This window comes from Amblyraja radiata, chromosome 33 (genome assembly GCF_010909765.2).
Source record: "Amblyraja radiata isolate CabotCenter1 chromosome 33, sAmbRad1.1.pri, whole genome shotgun sequence".
Lineage (NCBI taxonomy): Eukaryota > Metazoa > Chordata > Chondrichthyes > Rajiformes > Rajidae > Amblyraja > Amblyraja radiata.
Window position 1 is genome coordinate 4122203 of NC_045988.1, and position 15898 is coordinate 4138100.

Below are 15898 nucleotides of genomic sequence, written 5' to 3' on the forward strand. Positions count from 1 at the left end.
AAAAGCCATCGTCCATTCCTTCCGCAGATGCTGCCTGCCCCGCTGAGTTCCTCCACTGCTTTTCTCTTTGCTCTTCTAAAATGTCCGGTTGTCACTAATTTTGACACATTCTTTAGTCAGAGGGTGGTGAATCTGTGGAATTCATTGCCACAGACGGCTGTGGAGGCCAAGTCAACCGACATTTTTTTTGATGTAGATTTGATGGGCCGAATGGTTTAATTCTGCTCCTATCACTTATGAACATTCAAGATTCTCTGTGTAAAGTAACCTGTTAAATACAAAGCTCCTGGAATTGAGAAGTAATTAGTTCTGGTGAATGTACAGGGGCATCCTTTGCCAGAATATCTTGCTGTAATCCAAATGCAGTTGTACAATCCAAAAAAAGAACAGCTTCTACAGTAGTCGCCTGTGTTTATGACTCAACAGCTATTTAGAATTGTTCCTCCCAGCGAGCTTAAGTCTTAATCCTCTGCCAAGGTCCCTCCTTGAATTGGCCCTGGTGGTTCAGCTAATGGTTCGACTCTTGTCCAAATCTACACTGAGCAGCAGTTACTAAGTTATATCAGCCAGACCTTCTCTTTGTTTATGTTTCTATGCATTGCCATTCTCTGCTGTTTAAAGTTCACAGAGGCATACCATACAGAAACAGGCCCTTCGGCCCACTGAGCCCATACTGACAACTATCAACCTCCCACTTAGACTCATCCCCCTGAATTCTCCCCAGTTCATAAGGTCATGAGTGATAGGAATAGAATTAGGCCATTCTGCCCATCAAGTCCCTCGCCCTCCCAGCCCCATTCTCCTCCCTTCTCCCTATAACCTCTGACATTTGTACTAATCAAAAGTCTACTTGTGCTAATCGAAAATCTATTTATTTATCTCTGACCTAATTCTGCTCCTATCACTTATGAACTGTTGAACACTCAGCAACTGAAAATTCAAAGTTAGAAAATTACACACTGACAGCAGATTAAACGTGGATATCCCTCGGTAATTTGACACATTCGGCTCTGAGAGAAACAGATTCCAACCTGTTAATCGCAGAATAAGCAGATGGAAGGATTAGTTGTCCGTAGAGATGTTCCGTTGGCCGATGCTTCTGGAGTGAGATGCGTGCAGGATGAACTCCGCGAGATTCACCCCACAACTGGTTTGAATGGTGCAGCTGCGAGTCTGACTGACGCACCCTCGTTCTGCAAGGATGCAAGGAATGTGTCAGGATATTTCTCGTGACCTGACAGCATCAGGACTGTGTCTGTCTTCAGTAACTTACAGCTGCAATAACATAGAACATTTGAGATTTTGCAATTCCCCAACTGAATCTTATCTCCACATCGTGGGCGGTTAATTACTTTTCTAGTTAATAATATAGCAGGGTTCCTAAATGACTAAATCCCTTCCCTCTGTGTCGGAAGGAACTGCAGAAGCTGGTTTCCACCGAAGATAGACACAAAATGCTGGAGTAACTCAGCTGGACAGGCAGCATCTCTGGAGAGAAGGAATGGGTGACGTTTCGGGTCGAGACCCTTCTTCAGATAGAAGTTTGGAGTCTGAAGAAGGGTCTCGACCTGAAACATCACCCATTCCTTCTCTCCACAGATGCTGCCTGTCCAGCTGAGTTATTCCATTATTTTGTGTCTCCCTTCCCTCTGTTAGTTCTGATGTTTCTGATCTACATCTAAATTTCACTTAATCTACATCAATGATTTGGATGAGAACATACTGGGCAAGATTAGCAAGTTTGCTGATGATACAACAGTTAGTGGTTTCGCAGATAGTGAAGATGGTTGTGAAAGATTGCAGCAGGATCTGGATCGATTGGCCAGGTGGGCTGAGGAATGGTTGATGGAATTTAATACAGAGAAGTGCAAGGTGTTGCATTTTGGGAAGTCGAACAAGGGCAGGACCTACACAGTAAATGACAGGCCTCTGGGGAGTGTTGTAGAGCAGAGGGATCTAGGAGTACAGGTGCATGGTTCCATGAAGGTCGAGTCGCAGGTAGATAAGGTGGTCAAAAAGGCTTTTGGCACTTTGGCCTTCATCAGTCAGAGTATTGAGTATAGAAGTTGGGAGGTCATGTTGCAGTTGTATAAGCCATTGGTGAGACATTAGAATATCGTGTTTAGTTCTGGGCACCATGTTATAGGAAAGATATTGTCAAGCTTGAAAGGGTTCAGAAAAGATTGACAAGGATGTTGCCAGGACTAGAGGGTGTGAGCTATAGGGAGAGGTTGAGTAGGCTGGGTCTCTATTCCATGGAGCTTGGGAGAATGAGGGGAGATCTTATAGAAGTGTACAAAATCATGAGAGGAATAGATCGGGTAGATGCACAGAGTCTTTTGCCCAGAGTAGGGGAATCGAGGGCCAGAGGACATAGGTTCAAGATGAAGGGGGAAAAATTTAATAGGAATCAGAGGGGGTAACCTTTTCACATAAAGGGTGGTGGGTGTGTGGAGCAAGCTGCCAGAGGAGGTAGTTGAGGCTGGGACTATCCCATTATTTAAGAAACAGTTGGACAGGTACATGGATAGGACAGGTTTGGAGGGATATGGGTCAAGCGCAGGCAAGTGGGACTAGAGTAGCTGGGACATTGTTGGCCGGTGTGGGCGAGTTGGGCCGAAGGGCCTGTTTCCACACTGTATCACTCTATGACTATGACTCTAGAGTAAGGAAGTGACATTTTAACCGTAGGATCTGACCTAATCCTAATCAGAGTAAAGATGTGTTGTATCGCAAAATTGGATGTCCCCCTTGCTAACCCCAAATCACGTCTCCCCTCCTGTAAATATTGATGGTTGTACATTACTGTAGATGGCAGTACAGTTATACAGGGACAACAGTGTACAGACAGCACCCGCGGTCAGGATCGAACTCGGATCTCTGGCGCTGTGAGGCAGCAACTCTGGCGCTGCACCACCGTGCCACAGCCCACCCCCCCCCCCCCCCCCCCCCCCCCCCCCCAATTCTGTCTATTGAATTCCCACTCCTCCATTCCTTGAAACCTGGAGACTTTCTATCTTGGGAATAAAAAATGAACCGGCTGCCAAAAGGCAGGGGTCGGTGCCACTTGCAGGGCTACGGAACAGGAGGAAGAAAGAATCACATTCAGCTGTGGGGCTGCAAGCTCTGGCTGCATTCCTGCCGAACCCATTCAGCTGACTCCACTGATGAATGAGAGTTTTGTAAGAACATTTAGACAACGTTTCTCTCCCTCTCGAACATACGTAGATGCAGTTACTAGAATGTGGGAACACAGAAATGATAAATGTAATAGGACAGAATACCCAGGTTATCGTGATTTAAACTTTAAATAAAGATCTTTGCTTTTTGCCAGTTTGCATTTCTCGACCCGAAACGTCACCCATTCCTTCTATGCAGTGTTGCTGCCTGTCCCGCTGAGTTACTCCAGCACTTTGTGTCTATCTTCGGTGAAAACCAGCATCTGCAGTTCCTTCCTACACTAGCTGGTCAGTTTACTTTCACTATTCATATACAAAAATACACAAATGGATACATCTGGCACTATTTGGGGATGTCAATCCCCTTTAATGACACCATATCTATTAGTTCTGATAGCTCGCACCCTTCCCTTCTCTCTCCCACGCCTGCTCTGTGTCTTGAGATGTGACGCAAGGGTGTTGTTCAACACTCAGTTACGTGAAGTTCGCAGCCAGTTCTGCAGCAGACCAGCAACCTTTGTCTCTCAATACTTAAGATAACTCAGCGGGACGGGCAGCATCTTGCGTACAGTTTTGGTCTCCTAATCTGAGGAAAGACATTCTTGCCATAGAGGGAGTACAGAGAAGGTTCACCAGTGATTCCTGGGATGTCAGGACTTTCATATGAAGAAAGACTGGATAGACTCAGCTTGTACTCGCTAGAATTTAGAAGATTGAGGGGGGGATCTTATAGAAACTTACAAAATTCTTAAGGGTTTGGACAGGCTCGATGCAGGAAGATTGTTCCCGATGTTGGGGAAGTCCAGAACAAGGGGTCACAGTTTAAGGATAAGGGGGAAATCTTTTAGGACCGATATGAGGAAAACATTTTTCGCACAGAGAGTGGTGAATCTCTGGACTTCTCTGTCACAGAGGTAGTTGAGGCCAGTTCATTGGCTATATTTAAGAGGGTGTTAGATGTGGCCCTTGTGGCTAAAGGGATCAGGGGGTATGGAGAGAAGGCAGGTACAGGATACTGAGTTGGATGATCAGCCATGATCATATTGAATGGCGGTGCAGGCTCGAAGGGCCAAATGGCCTACTCCTGCACTTAATTTCTATGTTTCTAAGATAGACACCAAGTGCTGGAGGAACTCAGCGGGACAGGCAGTATCTCTGGAGAGAAGGAATGGGTGACGTTCCTACACCACTCTCTCAATACTTACTTTGGAACAGGCCAGAGATGTGAAGGAAAGGTGGAACTGTAGATACTTCAACCAACACACTCAATCCCAATCCTCTGTGAATGATTCACAAGTTGCAACAAGCACATACGACAAAGAACTGCACAACTGCAAGCAAAAGAACTCTTGGTTTATTTTATCCAAAGGAGTGTTCTACTCAACTGTAGAATACTACAAACTGACAGGGATTTGCAACAACATATTTTATTTGGCATATAATCACGCATAAAACATTTTTTTTTACAGTTGCAGTACAGTGATGTAACTCTCACTATGTTTGATCCAAAGTACAAGTTTCATACTTACAGAGAATGCTTAAAACACACAGTGCAGATGGATGGTGGCTTTGTAGCTCCTGGCTGCAGAGAACAGAGTTGACGCCACATTCACTAATGAACAGACTTGCCTTCTTGTGTTCAGTACTAACCAGAAACTGAACAGGTCTACGGAGAGATGCAGCACAAAAACAGGCCCTTCGGCCCACCAAGTCTATGCCGACCATCAACCTCCCACTTTCACACTGATTCTACCCGGACTCATTAACCCGCCAACTCTGACGTGGGAGGAAACCCACGCAGTCACAGGGAGAACCTGTTAGCTCCACACACAGTCTGCAAGGGAGGTCAACATCGAACCCGGGTCTCTGGCGCTGTGATGCAGCAGCTCTACCTGTAGAACCACTGGGCCTTCCAGTGATCTAACCTTGCTCTCCTGCCTTGGCATCCGATTGAGGAGATGTTCTTTGCATGTGTCTGTATAAACCTTTGAGTCTTAAATAGGTGGGTGACACTTGCTGAACATGTTGTCCTGGTTGGATGTGGTTTTACCTGTATTTAATTTGGAGTTTCATGAGTTTTCATCCCACCATTCTCTACTAAGGTTCTCAGGAAGAAATGATAAAAGCCACTTAGTTTAGTTTAGAGATACAGCGTGGGAACAAGTGTGAGTCGGCACCGACTAACACTATCCCCGCACACTAACACTATCTTACACTCACTAGGGACAGTTCACACTTATACCAAAGCCAATTAGCCTACAAACCTGTTCGTCTTTGGGGTATGGGAGGAAACCGGAACATCCAGAGAAAACCCACGCAGGTCACCGGGAGAACGTGCAAACTCCGTACAGACAGCACCAGTGGTCAGGATTGAACCCGGGTCTGTGGCGTTGTAAGGCAGCAACTCTACCGCTGCGCCACCGTGCCGCCCACTTCAGGCAAACAGGCACCTGTGGGGAGGGGGGGGGGAGGGGAGGGGAGGGGAGGGGGGTGGTTCTTGGCAATGCGGTTTACAGCACCTTAAACATGGTGAGAATACCTCATTCATTGTGACAGCCAGCTGCCGACGAAAAAAAAACTGCGATGCTTCACCAACTCCAAGATCAAAAACACACCCACATACCCAGAACAGTCCCAAACATTCATCATTCACGTGGCTTATAACAATCAGGAGTAACCCTTCCATTTCTAAAGAAAGTCTGTGAATCTGTTATCTCTTTGCAGCAGGTGAAACCTATTCAATATAACTTTAACTACTTATACTTGAATGCAGCATCAATATCTTAGCATTGTTTCAACACAAGTAACAAACAACAGCAAGTTAACAAGGCGAGATATAGAATGTGTTAACATCTTTTAAGATTCCATTGTGAATGGGTCAGTGGGCAGGGAGCTACTGTCAGCGGTTGTGTGTCAGTGAGACAACTCTCATACAGAGATTCTTTACAATGCTCCTATCTTTTCCTTAAATTTTCAAACCCAGTATTGAGCTCTTAGCAGACTGACGATGCATGGAGAGATAGGTTACATCTCATTGATGTAATTTTCAAGGGCATTGGTAAAGTCTCCCCCTTGATGCTGTAACCATGAAGAACCTTCTTTGAGTTATTACTGCAGGGTGTGAAGTCTGATAGTCTAATGGGTGAGGGAGGCAGGTAGGGTTGTCATGAGCTGTGGTCATTAGCCAGAGATCAACTCCTTCTAGTTTAGTTTAGTATAGAGATATGCGCGGAAACAGGCCCTTCGGCCCACAGTATCCGTGCCGACCAGCGATCCCCCGCACACTAACACTATCCCACCCACACTAAGGACGATTTACTTTTTTTACCGAAGCCAATTAGCCTACAAACCTGCACGTCTTTGGAGTGTGGGAGGAAACCGGAGCACCCGGAGAAAACCCACACAGGGAGAACCTACAAACTCCGTACAGACTGCACCTGTAGTCAGGATCGAACCGGGGTCTCTGGTGCTGAAAGGCAGCAACTCTACTGCTGCGCCACCCCACCACCCAACTAGAATCATCTGATCACTCGTGTTCTATAAATCCCGCATTGCCAGCTGCTCAAGCCAATGGCTGAAGTTGAGAAATATTCAGCTTTCAAAAAAACCTTTCAATCAAACCCTCTGATTCTTCCCCCCTCTCATACACAAAAGCACACATGCCATGACATTCTATCCTCACTAAATACAACAGTCCCAACAATGAACTATGTATGGATGGTTGACTATTAAACTTGGTGTGCTGCACCACTGATAATGTTTATTTCCTCTTAGGGCCACTCAGAGTGAGATTAGGATTAGCTGCACACACATAACGTAGCCTCATTCATCAATGGGACCCCGAAGATGGATTGTGTGCACAATATTACACCCACTCATCTATTGCCCGAGTTACTACTTTCAGTGTCACTGACTAACACAGACCTGGCCTGCGAAATGCAACAAGTGGAATCGGCCAAAGTTGACTCTAATTAATCTATTATACAACAAGCTAAACCAGGATCACAATGCACACAAAATGTGGGCCCTCCGAGCACATGGACCGAAACTTCTTCTGTGTTCTCGACTGAACGACCTGATCCTGGAATGTATCCTGCAAGTTGTGAACCTGTGGGATTCTCAGCCGCAGAAGGCAGTGGAGACCAATTCGCTGGATGTTTTCAAGAGAGAGTTAGATATCGCTCTTCGGGATAACGGAATCAAGGGATATGGGGGAAAAGCAGGAATGGGGTACTGATTTTAGATGATCATATTGAATGGCGGTGCTGGCTCAAAGGGCCAAATGGCCTACTCCTGCACCTATTGTCTATGTTTCTATGTTGTTAACAGTGAGAACCCAACGTTCAACTCCATGGTTTCTGCTTGTGTACAGCAGACATACACTTTGCAGTAATTCTTGCACTGTCTTATCAGAAAGCTGCATTCTTGCCCATTGATCTTATGTTAACATATACAAAAATAACATTCAGATTCCTATCCAAGAGTAAAAGTTCACTTGATAAAAATTAAAATGGTTCCATTAATAAAACTGCTTATGATTGAGTGTGTGAAGTGGCAATGGATTATAGTCCCAGGATGTGTGGAAACACAGACCTTTCAATGCACGGTCTTGCAAGAACAGCCACTCATCAGAAGCAGGTGGCTGGCTACGCTGGTGAAGACAGCAGCTGATGACGTGTTTGTGAATGAACAAAGAAGGTGACGAGATCATTCTCACTTCATTTTTTGCACATGAGAGAAACATCTGATCCTAATATGAAGAATTTCAATTTGGAGGAAAAGCCTGATTGGGGAAGAATCACCAGCCATGGTGTGTAGGAAAGAACTGCAGATGCTGGTTTAAATCGAAGATAAACGCAACATGCTGGAGTAACTCAGCGGGACAGGCAGCATCTCTGGAGAGAAGGAATGGGTGATGTTTTGGGGTCGAGACCCTCCTTTAGACTGACGTGGGGTGAAGAATCACCAACTATGGTGAGTTTAAATTGCAGTAAACCTCACACCAGTGTCTGGTTGATAGTCTAATCCCAAGAAACAGAACCTGCCCTCAGCAAATATGCAAGAGGACCACTGATGTAAAGTGAAAGGTTTATTCTACAAAGCAACGTGGAACTAATTAGTCAACTAAAAATTCTCTCCCATCAATAAATCTGTCCTTCTTGCTCTGTGTCACCAACTAAAATCAATGCAACTTAGCTTGGCAGTAATCTGCTAGGAACTGTTTAAAACATTTGAGTTAAAATGGGCACCAGAGTATTTTATCACAGTCTAGTGGAAGGAGGGAATGTTGATTTTATTAAAGGAAATACAATAAAATCCATTGATATCATCTCTTGTAACAGTCTCTAAGTTAACGATAACATTGTATAATATTTCAGCCTAATTCATGGTGAAGACATTGTTTGGAAATTTCTCTTTGAGGAGACCTGTTGTGATGAGGTGTTCTTGCGTCTGTAACTGCTGGTGTGATGTAGCCGTGGTGCCTGGGAGTCTGCAAGCAAGATTGGATTCCATTGATGGACATTGAAGGAAACATCTGGACGCTGTTTGATGGTGGAGATTGATAGGCCATGCGTTCCTCTGAGTAAGGTGTTTGGTGGTTTCCAGTGAAGGAAGGTCTCCAGGAATGGGTTGGAGTTCCTTCAGTGTAGGAGCATATGCAGCATTTGTCAAAGGCAAGAAGATTTCATGTCACAGTCATTCCTGTGGAGTCAGGCACAGGGTGAGAGCTCTGGTGACATCTCTTCACTCTGAAGGTCCGCATCTTCCTTCCTCTCCCATCACTCCGGGAAGCAAAGGGAAAACAATGCCAACATATTAACATCATGGCAGCCAGGACTATACACATGCATTCGAAATGTGTAGGAAGGAACTGCACACGCTGGTTTAAACCAAAGATAGACACAAAAAGCTGGAGTAACTCAGCAGGACAGGCAGCATCTCTGGAGAGAAGCAATGGGTGATGTTTCGGGTCAAGACCCTTTTTCAGACTCGACCCGAAACGTCACCCATTCCTTTTCTCAGAGATGTTGCCTGTCCCGCTGAGTTACTCCAGCTTTTTGTGTGTGTATCTTCGGTTTAAACCAGCATCTGCAGTTCCTTCCTACACCTAGAACATGAAGCCATATTCACCCTTACACTTTCCATCTCCCGGTCCATACCTGATGGTTGGGCGGCTTCTTGTCTCCATTGACTCCCTGCAGTAGCACCGTCTCCTCAGGAACCTTCTGGTCGTTCTTCACTTCCACTACAATGTTATCGTGGCCTTCAGCTTGTGTGCTAAAGCAGACAGACAGAACTTTAGTTACTTCACCCATGGCTGCCTGCACTTCACCGACTGGGTCAAACTGAGATAATGGCGTTGACCAGCGTTACAAACCTTACATACTACAGGGTAAAGCAGCTGTACACATGGGAGTAGTCAACTCCTGATTGGGTTGTCCAGGGTATGTATTTAATATACTGTCCCAAACCCTCACAGAAATCAGTCCATGGTCGACCCTCCACTCTACTCTGCAAGATGCCCTCTCTGGGCAAATGGTTCGTCTCCAATGGCAAGAGGACCAGGGTAGATGACCAGTCTCCCTGTGTGGAGCACATTTAATTACAGCACTCTCTCAGTTCAGCTGAGAAATCCCCTTGAGACATGTCGCATAAACAATAAACGTGGCTTGTATGATGCCAAACGTTGGATGCATTTAAATGTCTTTTGCATCACCTTCCATTACCCTAGAGAACTGGGAGTTGACTAAACACAGAATTATACAGGTCCATGCAGAGTGAGATCGGGACATGTGTAAGTCTGAACATGTGCTAGAAATGAGAAACATATTAACATATAAACATCTTGCATTCTGTCTCTCCCTCTCTCCCCCATCCAGACACGCCCGTCAGGAGCACGCACACGCACAGACATGCACACATACAGACATACACATGCATGCGCACACACAGACATGCACACATACAGACATACACATGCATGCGCACACACACGCACGCACGCACACACAGACATACACACGCATAGACAATCATACACACACCCACAGACATGCACAAATACAGACATACACATGCGCACATACACACAGAGACATGCACACACACACACACACACACACACACACACACACACACACACACACACACACACACACACACACACACACACACACACACACAAACACACACACACACTCATGCATAAGCATGCACACACACACACGAGCAGTCGAGGAATGCAGGCACCCTTGTGTGTGCGTACACACTAAAGTGTAAGGAAGACCCACATGCTTTGTTTGCCAGAACGACCACAGGGAATCTTTCCTTTCTTGTAGAGGAAATAGAGGATGGCCCCCAAGATGGCGAGGAGTAGAATACACACAATGATGACCACTATCACCACTCCGCCACTGCTTTTTGCTTGGGCCACATCTAGACAAACAGAAGAGAGGTTGAGGCATTAAAATCCACATTCGCCGCTCGGAGGAAAGCTGTTTTCTTTCCCAATGTAGACAGACAGAAAATGTTGGAATAACCCAGCGAGACAGGCGGCATCTCCGGAGAGAAGGGGCGAGACTCTGAAGAAGTCTGAAGAAGAAGGGTCTCGATCCGAAATATCACCCATTCCTTCTCTCCAGAGATGCTGCCTGGCCCGCTGAGTTACTCCAGCATTTTGTGTCTATCTTCGATTTAAACCAGCATCTGCCGTTCCTTCCGACACATTCTTTCCCAATGTTCTGATTGTGAACCATGTGAAATGCAGTTGACTTGAAACTCAATCCGTATCAGTGACGCAGCTGAGGATTCTACTGAGTGATCAAGTGTGTGTTGGAAGTGTCTGAATGCAGAGGTCTGTAATGATTTGCAACACATGTCCAAATACTGCTGCGCCACCGTGCCTTTACCTTGATCATTTATAATCTACAGTATTCATGCCTTCTATATTCTGTTGTGCTGAAGCAAAGCAAGAATCTGTGGAATTCTCTGCCACAGAAGGTAGTTGAGGCCAGTTCATTGGCTAGATTTAAGAGGGAGTTAGATGTGGCCCTTGTGGCTAAATGGATCAGGGGGTATGGAGAGAAGGCAGGTATGGGATATTGATTTGGATGATCAGCCATGGTCATATTGAATGGCGGTGCAGGCTCGAAGGGCCGAATGGCCTACTCTTGCACCTATTTTCTATATTTCTAATTTCATTGTCCTATCTGGGACACATGACAATAAACTCTCTTGAATCTTGAACCTTAAAAGAATTCTCTCTGCAAATCTTTCATAATGGACCGATTTCACGAACAAAATCTGAAGATTTCGGAATAATAGCAAGAGAAGACTTTTTGAATCCTCTGGTGGTCTGGGGTCATGAGTTTCCTGACTAAAGATAAGCACGGAGCTGGATGTCCATGTTCCACAAACGGTCACATACTTCCAGCTGAGAACGGCTGCCACTGCCCCCAAACAATGCTGATCAGTGAAGAAACCAATAGCTGCGCTATTTCTGTCTGAAAGGGGCTGTGTCCTCCAGCAGTGTGTAATCTGTGACGTGCTCATGATGGGGGAGTTACATAAACACTCGATCAATTAACATATTAAGTGGAACAGGAAACGCGGGGCAGGCTGCAGGAAATGCCAGCCTTTTGTGGAAGAGCTCGAGTACCAACACCAAATACAGAAATAGGACATCTGAATAATAGACAGCAGACAATGAATAGGTGCAGGAGTAGGCCATTCGGTCCTTCGAGCCAGCACCGCCATTCAATGTGATCATGGCTGATCATCCCCAATCAGTACCCCGTTCCTGCCTTCTCCCCATATCCCGACTCAGCTATTTTTAGTTCTCTCTTGAAAGCATCCAGAGAACCTGCCTCCACCGCCCTCTGAGGCAGAGAATTCTGCAGAATCGCCACTCTCTGTGAGGAAAAAGTGTTTCCTCGTCTCCGTTCTAAATGGCTTACTCCTTATTCTTTCCTAATCTGCTCGCAAGTGACCTCCTGATTATTGTGAAGCAGAGATGCTGTCTGTCCCGCTGAGTTACTCCAGCATCTTCGGTTTAAACCAGCATCTGCAGTTCCTTCCTACACTGTTACACATTTGCTTGCTTGCCTTTTAACGTAGTATTTCTGAGACCTGAGCGTGATCCAAATCTCCAACAACCTGCTGATTGATAACGTGCTGGAAATCTTTGGTGTTACATCTGTGGCTCTCTGATCATCAGCTCAAGTCTGCATTGTGCACCTTTCATCAGTCCTTTTAGCTGCTGTAGTTTCTACTATTTACACTTGCAAAAACTACCAGTGAATTGGAATCTGCTGCACACTGAAGCCACTGCTGAGTGAACTGAGATTGGAGGAGTTGAAAAGGAGGTTTCTTTGCGGGTCAACATCTTGAGGTAGACATTGAGGAGGGTAGGGGAGAAACCGCACAGGGAACCTTTGGGAAGAACGCATCACATGATGCCAACTCTTCAATCTACTTGGAGCCAGCCAGGGATCAGATGCTCACCTCCTTGCACGATGAAGAGATAGTCATCGTCGCCATGCTGGTTGGTGCCGTTGCAGGTCAGTTGCAGCTCTCCCGTGGGGAGGGGCAGAATCAGCTCACTCACAACGTAATTCTTTTGGTGATGATACATTAACGTCTATGCACAGAGATACAAAAAAAACACAAACTAATCTGAGTAACTGTGGCAGCACAGAAAATGTTCCAGAGTCCAACAATTATAGGTTCAAGGTGAAGGGGACAAGTTTAATAGGAATCTGAGGAATAACCTTTTCACATAAAGGGCGGTGGGTATATGGAACGAGCTGCCAGAGGAGATAGTTGAGGCTGGGACTATTGCAACGTTTAGGAAACGGTTAGACAGGTACATGGATAGGACAGGTTTGGATGGATATAGGCCAAACACAGGCAGGTGGGACTAGTGTAGCTGGGACATGTTGGCCGGTGTGGGCAAGTTGGGCCGAAGGTGTGACTCTATTTAATTTCCCTCTATAAGCTGTGAAGAGTGAGCGTGGCCACGAGTATCCATGCTTCAGAGGATCGAGGGAAACAGGCATGAAAGGGTTAACGGGGCAGAGACAGGAGGGAATGCAGATGCTGTAAAGACAACACATGATGACAATCAAGCGATCTGCAGTGTACATATAGTGTAAATAATGCTTAGTGCAAGTGAAGTCCCATCCAAGATAGTCCAAGGATAGTCCGAGTTCTTGGATAAATCTTACGGATGAGACATTCCCGTTGCTCTTCAGTTGTGTTTGTTCAATGTGTGGGGCTTACATTGGGAGCCTTGTTCATTCTTTGACATGCTTCAGCTCAGTGATTCCCAACCTGGGGCCATGGCAAATTTCAGGGGGGCCACAGTAGAATTTGGGGATTTAGGGGGCCACAGGTTCAATGAAGGGGGCCACAGAGCTGCCACCCTGTTGCCTCCTAGATTTCAGTTCTAATAAATGTAAATCTATGTAGTTGAAATATTTTTGATGTTTGTGGAATAGAATAAAAGAGAATATTATGTGCAATTAATAGACACTGATATTTTTATGGAAGGTATTATAATATTGAAGTACTTTTTTTCCGCTAATAATGTCAGAGGGGGGGGGGGGGGGGGCACAGAAAAATGAAAAGATCCCAAGGGGGCCATGAGCTAAAAAAGGTTGGGAACCACTGCTTTAGCTGATCTGAGAACATGTAACATAGAACACTACAGCACAGGAACAAGCCCTCTGGCCTATAATGTCTGTGCCGAATGTGATACCAGGAGCAAGTAATCTCCTCTGCCTGCACGTGACACATATCCCTCTATTCCCTGTGTATCCACTATCTAAAAGCCTCTTTAACACCGCTATAGCACCTGTCTTCACCACTGCCCCTGGCAGCACGATTCAGACACCCATCACCTTCTGTGTAAAATCCATGCCCCACACATCTCCTTTAAGCTTTGCCCCTCTCACCTTAAAGCTATTCTTTGACATTCCACCCTTGGAAAAAGGTTCTGACTGTCTACCCTATCTGTGCATCTCATAATTGTATATCCTAATTTGAGGAAGGACATTCTTGCTATTGAGGGAGTGCAGCGTAGGTTTACAAGGTTAATTCCCGGATGGCGGGACTGTCATATGCTGAGAGAATGGAGCAGCTGGGCTTGTACACTCTGGAGTTTAGAAGGATGAGAGGGAATCTCATTGAAACATATAAGATTGTTAAGGGTTTGGACACGCTAGAGGCAGGAAACATGTTCCCCATGTTGGGGAAGTCCAGAACCAGGGGCCACAGTTTAAGATTAAGGGGTAAGCCATTTAGAACGGAGACGAGGTAACACTTTTTCTCACAGAGAGTGGTGAGTGTGGAATTCTCTGCCTCAGTTCTGGATGCTTTCAAGAGAGAGCTAGATAGGGCTCTTAAAAAAAAAAGCGGAGTTAGGGGATATGGGGTGAAGGCAGGAACGGGGTACTGATTGGGGATGATCAGCCATGATCACATTGAATGGCGGTGCTGGCTTGAAGGGCCGAATGGCCTACTACTGCACCTATTGTCTATTAAAGCTAGTCTTTGACATTCCACCCTGGGAAAAAGTTTCTGACTGTCTCCCCTATCTATGCATCTCATAATTGTACACACCACAATATATACTGCGTTACATTTATTTAGTACCACAGAGAGCTGATTTGCTCACTATATACATACCGGTGCCTTGTGTGCATTACACGTGACTACCGGTATCGGGTAACCGCGGAACACACATGTCAGGTTCACATAGGGTCCATTCTTCTGGAATTTCTCTGTGGTACAGTTGACGTGTGGCGGTCCTGCAGATAGAGACAGAGACAGAGACTGTCAAGAAGAGTTGACTCCTTGGGCCACCGCATCAACCCACCAAACCCTACAAAGCCTCGATAGACACGAAATGCTGGAGTAACTCTCGGCGGGACAGGCAGCATTTCCGGAGAGAAGGAATGGGTGGCGTTTCGAGTCTTGATCAGTCAAGATCAGTCTGAGGTTACGAGGAGAAGCAGGAGAATGGGGTTGAAAGAGAAAGAGAGATCAGCCATGATTGGAATGGCGGTGCAGACTCAATGGGCTGAATGGCCTAACTCTGCTCCTATGTAATGCTCCCATGAATGGTCTAGTGGTGATGTTACAGACGTACCTTCGACCACAATACTGATTGTCTTCTGCCGGCTCAGACTGGGCACACCAGGTATGGCAACCTTGCAACTGTAGTTTCCAGCATCCTCTAACGCAACCATGGACAGTTTGAGCCATTTTCCAGTGCTGACCACTGTCTTCTGAAAGAGATGGTTCATAAAGAACGTGAATGGGATATCATTACAATGTTAAAAATGCTCCGTGTGAAAGAAATAGAAACATAGAAAATAGGTGCAGGAGGAGGCCATTCGGCCCTTCGAGCCAGCACCACCATTCATTGTGATCATGGCTGATCGTCCCCAATCAATAACCCATGCCTGCCTTCTCCCCATATCCCTTGACTCCACTAGCCCCTAGAGCTCTATCTAACTCTCTCTTAAATCCATCCAGTGACTTGGCCTCCACTGCCCTCTGTGGCAGGGAATTCCACAAATTCACAACTCTCTGGGTGAAAAAGTTTTTTCTCACCTCAGTCTTAAATGGCCTCCTCTTTATTCTAAGACTGTGGCCCCTGGTTCTGGACTCGCCCAACATTGGGAACATTTTTCCTGCATCTAGCTTGTCCAGTC

The 15898-nt window shown here is 45.8% G+C and overlaps 1 protein-coding gene across 1 annotated transcript in view; it reads right to left on the bottom strand.

The window, feature by feature from the left end:
• Window positions 1-7895: 7895 nt before the first annotated feature.
• mcam (melanoma cell adhesion molecule) overlaps window positions 7896-15898 on the bottom strand; it is a 91811-nt gene continuing 83808 nt past the window's right edge. Inside the window, exons 10-15 of the mRNA XM_033049743.1 lie at window positions 15331-15469; window positions 14868-14989; window positions 12684-12819; window positions 10472-10616; window positions 9341-9458; window positions 7896-8962 (exon numbers count right to left, since the gene is read on the bottom strand). Of these exons, the coding sequence (XP_032905634.1) occupies window positions 8960-8962; window positions 9341-9458; window positions 10472-10616; window positions 12684-12819; window positions 14868-14989; window positions 15331-15469 (663 nt within the window). The 3' untranslated portion in view covers window positions 7896-8959. The remainder of the gene's footprint in view (window positions 8963-9340; window positions 9459-10471; window positions 10617-12683; window positions 12820-14867; window positions 14990-15330; window positions 15470-15898) is intronic.